The sequence below is a fragment of the Notothenia coriiceps genome, unplaced genomic scaffold (assembly GCF_000735185.1).
Source record: "Notothenia coriiceps isolate Sejong01 unplaced genomic scaffold, NC01 NC01_scaffold00018246, whole genome shotgun sequence".
Taxonomy (NCBI): Eukaryota; Metazoa; Chordata; class Actinopteri; order Perciformes; family Nototheniidae; genus Notothenia; species Notothenia coriiceps.
This window is the reverse complement of record NW_011350947.1, coordinates 43,886-52,551: the sequence shown is the minus strand read 5'-3', so window position 1 is coordinate 52,551 and position 8,666 is coordinate 43,886. Positions and strand designations below refer to the sequence as shown.

The window sequence follows — 8,666 nt, the reverse complement described above, 5'->3', positions numbered from 1 at the left end:
AGTTTTACTAAAGTAAAATGTTCTAGTGCTCTTTCTATGTCAGCACAATCGTCCCATAAAGATAAAGAAAGTTGCTGATTTGAACCTAGTGCAGTGCTATAATTAATGTCTGATCCATTTTCAATGTGCCTTTGTTATGTTTTATCAAAAATACACATCACTTAACTGAAAGGAATTTCTAGCTCTCTGTGCTGGCTGCATTTTCTTTTTCAAAAGTAACTGCCTTAATATGGCTGTTGAATTAGATATAAGCTGTTCCTTGTATTGTCCCAAAACCCTGATGTTAAATTAGAAAACATCCACCAAAATATACAGTTCATATGCAGGAAGAAGCACACTGATCATTCTCTGATGAATCAGGTTTATTTGCACCATTTTGTTCTTCATTGCAAAAACAATGGACCTGTGTTTTCCAGTATGTATTTTAAATGTTTCATTTATTAGTGTTAAAACCTCTTTACATGAAATAAAGAGCTTCAATGAGGTAGAAGCCACAAGATGCCCTTGATTTTAAATGTCAGGCACAGTGGAATCAAAGAACAGGACTTAGACAAGACGGTTTTATACACACAGCAGGGTAAATCAAACATGTCAAACGATTGGAACACATAAACCCAGATGTCAAGATTTGGCTCAGTATTCCTGACACTCCCAAAATACATGCAAACAGACACTGAGGAGAGACACTATTATGTTGTCAATCCTCAGGAATATCTTTCAAATGTATCAACACCACTGAGGAAAATAGCAAAGGGTCCTGCATGCAGTTTATTGCGTCATGATTTCTCCAGTGATAGTTAAAGGGTGACATCTCTGGGTCTTGCATATTCATTTGCACATTCATTGTATCAAACAGTACAGCAGAACAATTTCCCCAAATGATTTTAGCATGAGGGCCAGCTTCCTCCTGCCGAGTGTGTTTACATGCAACGTGTTTCATATAGCTAACATTCTTGTTTATTCTGCATATACTAAAGTTAGAAGAGTATTTTTGGAATATCAGATCTGAAATGCTCATGTGAAAACTAAATGGTGTACATTCAATAGCATGCCATGGCTCTCTAAGCATGTAAACGCACTCGATGTAGGGTTGAGTTGATTATAGAGCTTTTATTCATCTTGGAGAATTATTGTCAAGCTTTAGGTTTATTTTAATCACAACCTGCAGGAAACACATGTTCTGAAGGCAGATATCCTGAGAGAAACAAGTTGGTGTGATCATGTGGAAGTGTCGGTGTGAGTGTGTGTTGTGTCTCCTGTATGTGTTACACCACTGTCCTACGATTGGACGTTTAAACTCTGCATAATACCCACACAGTGCATACTATGCAACCTGTGAGTGTGGACATGAGTACGCCCTATGAGGTGAACATTTGGCTGGACTGTTGTGTGACACGAATGAAGGTGGTTCTCCTGCTCAGCTCTTTCAGCTTGGCGGCGCCCACGTAGGTGCAGGTGGAGCGGAGACCCCCCAGCACGTCGAGGATGGTGTTGTTCACATCTCCTCTGTAGGGAACCTCCACTGTCCTGCCCTCAGACGCCCTGAGTGGAGCAGAGAGAGGGGGATTGTAGTTAAAACAGTTAATAAGCTGAACACATATGAAAAGTTATTTAAAGGAGAATAGGAATCCTTCATGAACTTCTGATATCAGACTCTTACCTATACTCAGCAACTCCACCCACATATTTCTTCATGGCAGTGTCAGAGCTCATGCCGTAGAAGAGTTTGACTTTCTTGCCGTTTTTCTCGATGACCTCTCCGGTGCACTGGTCATGGCCTGCCAGCATCCCTCCCATCATCACAAAGTCAGCCCCTGCACCTGGGAAGCAAAGGCAGAGAAAACAGGATGTGCAGACTTGTACAGCCCAGTCCTTTCAAAAGAAGGTGTTTAGGTTGAAAACTTACCAAAGGCCTTAGCCACATCTCCCGGGCAACTGCAGCCGCCGTCCTGAATGGAGAAAATACACAGTCATTGCTTTAACACTGAATCACAGGTCTTACATTTTATTATTTTTCTATGGATGCCCTCTAGTGGATGTCATCAACATTTTAACCATGACAGCCTTTAAGCAACAGTTTATTATGGATAATCAATATTGTCATTGTGCTTCAGTAAAGACACTTCTTTGAGTCACTAATATTGACAATTATGACTCAGGCTTTCCTATTGATCTACACTATAATGTAAGGGTCCTTTTTAAAATGTGAGGACACTATTTATTCTCTAATACTTAATAGGCTGTAAAGACAATTAAATTGCCTTACTGTACATGAAAAAAGTAAGATAACTGAATGCAAACAATTTAACTTTTTTGTTTGTGATTTTCATTATTATATCTTCTACATTTTACCCATGTTTTTGAGGCAATGCATCAATAAAAGGCATAACCTGTTGAAGGATTGCATTTCGCATTTTTCTTGGACTGATGCCCACTTGAAAAAATCCCAGTGTGGTTTACCATTCATAGTTTTAATAACTATACTGTACACGTCAGTAAATCTGGCCATCCACTTTTATTTGTGTGTGATGTGTTGTGGGACTTACAGAGATAATGTGTCCTTTGAGTCCATGGGCTGAGTCTGCACACTCGATGACAGCACTGAGTTGGGGGTAGCCCACTCCTGTCTTGATCCTGGTGGTGCACACGGACCCTGCAACACACAGTGCACACATTAGAGGAATCCGTGTAGCTGTAACTGTCCCGTCTGTGTTTAATAGATCCTGCTACAGGAACCTGCTCACTTAAAGATAATACGATAAGATGTACTTTATTGATCCCAAATTGGGACATTTTGCGTTGCAGCAGCATACAAAAATTAGACTTACAGATACAAGGATACAGAAAACAGAAGCTGATTTTAGAGATTCTATGCCTCATATAATCCAGCCATCTAATATGAGCATCTAAATGCCAGGAGATTTGTCAAAATAACGGTATTGACAATAGAGTTCTTTCTTCTCATTAAAATGTGATTTTATAATGGGTTGCTAAAACCAGTTATGATGCGTTAATAAAGGCTTTTCTACTGACAATGAAACCATTTAATCTATTTAGAACAACCTATCAGTTCCAAATCAAATCAAGCACTGTACAAAAATTCAACCTTTATATTTAAGGCCAATCTTGTTCGTTTTTTGCCCCTCCTTCTCAGTAGTGTCTGTGTGTGTTTGTGAGGCCTGTATACTTGTTGGTTTATTTAGAGTTTGCACACTCCTCAGAATATTTGCACACACACTCAGACAGCCGTGAACACCCACCTGGCCCGATACCCACTTTGATGATGTCAGCGCCGGAGAGGATGAGTTCCTCCACCATCTCCCCTGTTACCACGTTACCAGCCTGTGAAGAGAGACAGCATCAGCCCTAAGACTCAATCTCACAGTACGTCCAATAACTGTCAGCCAGAGGGTGTTAGGGCTCTCTTACCATGATGGTATGCTTAGGGAACCTTTCTCTGACCGTCTTGACAAACTCCACAAAGTACTCGGAGTAGCCGTTGGCCACATCCAGACAGATGTACTTTATGACGGGGACAGCTTCCAATATGGCACACAGCCTCTCCAGATCTGCAACGCCACTGCCTGAACTGGCGGCTACGTGCTGGGGAGAGAAACAGAAAATTGGGTTAAGGTTTTTTAGACCCTTGTGAATTCAAAAGTGTGTAATTTTGATCCTGATGCTTATGAGAAACAAAAATTGGTGATATTACCTCTATACAATCGGGATTCTTAGCAGCAAAGTTTTTCCAGTCCTCCACAGAGTAGTGCTTATGAATGGCTGTGAAGAGGGTGTGCTAAAGAGAGAAAGGAAGATAGTGAAACAACATCAGAGAATTACATTTTATTTATTTGTGATGTCACTATGGTTTCCTTGAAGTTTGGTTTTGAACGCAATATATTGAATCATTTTGGCCGTTACAATATGTTGTTAGGCTGAGTACAGAAATCAGTTCAACTTTTCGTCGTTATTATACAGTATTTATTTTGAGGTGTTACAAAAGAATCATCACAAGCAGATGTCTAACTGCTTCTAGGACACCGTTTCTAATTCATGTCTTCTTCCCATGATTCCCTGCAACATCCTGTTTCATGTATCCTGATTGTACGTCAAAGTGTTAACTCACTTTGCTGAGGACCTGTGCCATCTCAAACGTCCCTGTGGTGTCCATGTTGGCAGCGATGATGGGGATGCCGGTGTACGTCTGCTTAGAGTTGCGGAATGTGAAGGTCCTCTGAAGGTCCACCTGGGGGGGAGAAAAGAGTCATTGTGGAGACTTGGTTATGAACAATAATCACCAAAGTGCTTATTCAACAGTTTAATTATTTTTGATCATTGCAGATTTTCTGGAGCAGCTAAAGTGGCTCATGTTCCGAGTCTTAACAGGGGGGTTCTGAATCATTTAGATCCAATGGTTAGCTTAGCTATGTAATGTGATAAGCTACATGAAACAAACATGACCCTCTGTACCACACTAACTGCTCCTTTTACAGGAAAGTATATCTGTCGTGATCATGCAAGTGTTAGCGTTGATTCTGTTCAAAAACATCTGCAATAAATAGATCTCATTCAAGTGAGTTGACCAATGCACGAAGGTGGAGTTTCCATTTACAAAGCTTTTTTTTTGAATTCACAACGAAGAAGTTACACATCTTTTTCCCTCTTACAAATGAAACGTTGAATTCAGAAGCAGTAATATGCACCATTGCGTGTTTGGCTGTGAATTGGCCTAGGACTATAAGCTAGCTAATGTTACCAAATGGGGGATACATTTTGCTAATGGAAATAACTGAATCTGTGGATTGATTTTGTGACTCTTTTTTGCTTCTTGTGCTACACTGTTACACTATGAGTTAGCAATCTTGTACATGTAGCTTGTAGCAACAGTGCCCACTACTTGTCTTTTGTACATGCTTTGATCTCAATATTTGAGTCATTATAACACATAATCACTACAGGTTACAGAAGGTCGGATAGATTGTCATTAACTATAATGGAAAGTGATTCAAACTGACTCCATTTGCTTAAATCCAACAGTTTCACAGTGCTGTTAGCTTTTAGTGCCAAGACATTTATCACGCAAAACTACTTGTGGGAATAGGCGAACAGTTTGTACTCTGCCCTAACCTTCACGGTGGAATCCTTTTCAGAGCCACAGCTAAAATTAGGCTATAACTCATAATGGTGGGAGGAAGAGCAAAGTGGGGAAAGGAATATTGATGAGAAAGGAGGAGTCATAAAAATCAATACAGGCTTCTTCCTTTTAATAACTACAATGACTCAGCAGGGTTTTCCTGCCTAGTCGCCAGTAGATCATGACAACAGATCCAATAGACTCAGTTATTCTTAATATTGATTGAATGATCTCTGATTGAGATTGTAGATGCATATGAACTTGTAATCTTTGCAATTTTTTATTAAACCACAACACCCACATAATGATTAATGATCAAAAACGAATTAAATATGTCTGTGTTTCTTTCAACTCCAATGATGCAGTGACAATTCACAGTTGAATTAAAGTTCCAGATTGAAGGAGATACATTTCAGGTCGGTGGTGGTGCATCCCTGCGTCATTACCGACCATTTTACTATGTGGTCTCGTGTTATTGATGCTGTTTATCTGTTCTCCATACTGTATACCCTCAGGTGGACTTAATGCAGCTATAATTCAAACAAGAGCAGTTCAATGGATGCTTTTGGAGTGAATGGGTCATTAGACTTGGCTTTGGTTTCAGTATGCTGCAATGAAGTCATCATATGTATCTGAAATCATGTTATTTGAGATATTTTCTTTATTATTTAGTGACTGTAGGAAAAGAGGATTTAGTGAAATTTCAATAATTTGGTGAGATATTCAATTTATATGACAAAATGTGCTTCGACTGCAGTCAGTCTTGCTCCAAGTGTTGTGTATTTTCTGTGTTGTTATCTGCATCAGTGTGTTCATCTATATATATATATAAGGTCATCCACAGTGCCAATTCTAGAGTCTGTGGGGGCCCTAGGGAAACATTCACTGGGGGCCCCTCGAACCAGCTTTTCATCACCACGCACAGCGGACAGCAGTTATCCAGATACCTCTGTGGCATATGTGCTGTACACTGTACTATTTTTAAACAGTTTTCTGAGAAGTGTCCTGTGTCTCATGTTGCTTACCAGACCTCAGATTGCCAACTCCCACCCCTTCAGTTCAAGATCTAGTGCCAGCACACATGAACTTAGGTCACTGATATAGTGACACATCATTATTCGCACAGGCTAGCCTTGTTCTGTGTCACCTTTAAGAAGGTCACTCTGCTCTTACATGCTAATGCAGTGTTGCTTGTTTGCTCACAAAGTACAATGGCAGTGTCCATCTACAGGCTTACACAAGACAAGACAACAAACATATACAATTACAGTGTGCACTTTCCAGCTTCGGTGACACATCCTCTTAAGATCAAATCATGTCATTTTCTCAATTTTCATCTTCAATAATGTTAACACGAGTGCAGCAAACAGGGTAAGAAGGCCCTAAACGCTGCCCCCCCACCATCCTCCCCCATGTATAAATAGTTAACATATTGCAGTTGCGTCACCCAGCATAGAAGCGTACTTCCTGAATGCAGCACTAAAGGATTACACTGCCCCTGAGAAGTACCCCAGTCCTATCAATGAAGTTGATTATAGCTTTTTGGATGATATGATCAGCTCACTAACGGTACCGACCTCTGAGCGACTCTTCAGGCTGCTCCTCTTGGGTCTGAAGAGGACATCCTTAAAGTCCAGCTTGATGTCTGAGTCCACGCGAGGCATCTTGGCAGCCCAGAGCAACGATGACCAGAGTGAGGTGGAGGAGGATGAGGAGTACAAAGAGGAGACGCTCCTGAGGAAGACTGCTGCAGCAGAGGTGGTGACTGGTCCCAAGCCCCAACCACCAAACCCGAACCTCCAGACGGCCAGCGTATTTATAGCAGTGGGGGGCCCAGCCCAGCCCCGGCCCCCATGGCTTTATTTGGGCCTGGACTCTCTCTCTCTCACCATCTAGCTCTCTATCCCCCTCTCGTTCTCCCTCTGCTCCTCCAGCGGCCTCTCTCTCTCCCCCCCTCTCCTCCAGCAGAGTGGCAGGAGCAGCAGTGGACAGGCTGGCTGGCATGCCTGATGCACACACACTTACACACACACACATGGTAGCACTGCAGTGGGATGTGTGCTGCAGTGCTAAAGGGCACACCTGCTGTCCAGTCGGTGCATTGCTGAATACGCTAATGAAATGCACCACATAGAGAGGAAGGGGTGGGGGGGGATGACAGAGAATAAAAGAGGGAGGGAGATGGATGTGGAGATCCAGGGTTAGATAAATAGAAAAATCATGTATTAGTCATGGTGAGTGTTCTATAGGGAACATCATGCTCAGTTTTTCTTTGAACATGTGTTTTTAAATGGGTCTCCTTTGTGAATTGTTAATGTTGCTGCTGCTCTGTCATATATTATCTGTTAGTATGACATCAACTATGGATACCAAAGAAAGGAAAATCCTTCAGTCATTTATTTTAACCATGTAGTTCAGCAACAACTGTGACCATTTTGTTGAAAACAGGCTTGTTTTTCACCTCCACTCGCAATTGTATGTGGGAATTCTCCTGCGCACATATAACTGAAGTAGATTAGGAGACATCTTTCGACCAGCAGTTAATATTTTATAATGAAAAATATGTGTATAAACTTAGATTCAGGATTTTTCAACATGGGAGAGGGAGCAGATCTAATAGTTTTTAACTAGTTAAACATTTGTGTTATCATTAAGAAAGGTTCAGTAACCATGTCTCAGGCCAGGGTGTTTATGTAGTATTTACCTTCAGGTAATCTACAAAGAACAATGATCTACTCTTATTGTATTTGGAATATTATATACGCATATGTGAAACTTGAAACATTCCTAAGTAAAGAATTTCTGTAACAAATACCGAATACAACTCACAAGACGGCACTGAGAAGCCATTATATAATTATTTCAAAATGTATTATGTCCATTTGACATTATGTTTGATCTTTTTCATTGCAGCAGATTAAATTAACTCCCCTACAGTACCGCACATATGTACTGCATGTATTTCCCAGCATGTATCATTGTTAGTACACAGTGGGGCAGGCGTTTGGTGCAGTGGGTTGAGCGTTGGAGTTTGAATCAGGGGGTCACAGGTTCAAACCCCACTGCAGTCAGCATGTCGTTGTGTCCCTGGGCAAGACACTTCACCCCAAATTGCTCCCAGGGGGTCACAGGTTCAAACCCCACTGCAGTCAGCATGTCGTTGTGTCCCTGGGCAAGACACTTCACCCCAAATTGCTCCTGTGGGGATTGCCCACAGTATTGAGTATGTAAATCGCTTTGGATAAAAGCGTCTAACAAGTGACATGTAATGTAATGTAAGGCCAGTAGATGTCAGCACAGATAAAGAAAACCAATGAAGAGCAGCGTGAGCGCCAGGTTGAAACTCTTGTTAAAGTGTGTCCTGGCAACCAGACAGGCCTTTGTGATACGCGTGTNGATCTACTCTTATTGTATTTGGAATATTATACGCATATGTGAAACTTGAAACATTCCTAAGTAAAGAAATACAACTCACAAGACGGCACTGAGAAGCCATTATATAATTATTTCAAAATGTATTATGTCCATTTGA

The 8,666-nt window shown here is 41.2% G+C and overlaps 1 protein-coding gene across 1 annotated transcript; it reads right to left on the bottom strand.

Annotated features, from left to right (window-relative positions):
* Positions 1-549: 549 nt before the first annotated feature.
* gmpr (guanosine monophosphate reductase) lies at positions 550-7,022 on the bottom strand. The gene is made up of 9 exons (XM_010777434.1): positions 6,712-7,022; positions 4,127-4,246; positions 3,713-3,796; positions 3,430-3,603; positions 3,261-3,342; positions 2,547-2,653; positions 1,907-1,949; positions 1,661-1,820; positions 550-1,542 (listed from the first exon to the last, which is right to left on the bottom strand). The coding sequence occupies exons 1-9, from the start codon at positions 6,796-6,798 to the stop codon at positions 1,359-1,361; spliced, it is 1,041 nt and encodes a 346-aa protein (XP_010775736.1). The 5' UTR covers positions 6,799-7,022; the 3' UTR covers positions 550-1,358.
* Positions 7,023-8,666: the final 1,644 nt, after the last annotated feature.

Coding starts and splice junctions, on each gene's coding strand:
- gmpr (XM_010777434.1), bottom strand. CDS start 6,798: ATGCCTCGCGTGGACTCAGACATCAAGCTGGACTTTAAGGATGTCCTC. Junction 2,654..3,260: donor CAAAGTGGGTATCGGGCCAG/GTGGGTGTTCAC, acceptor TGTGTGTTGCAG/GGTCCGTGTGCACCACCAGG. Junction 1,821..1,906: donor AGATGTGGCTAAGGCCTTTG/GTAAGTTTTCAA, acceptor TTTGCTTCCCAG/GTGCAGGGGCTGACTTTGTG.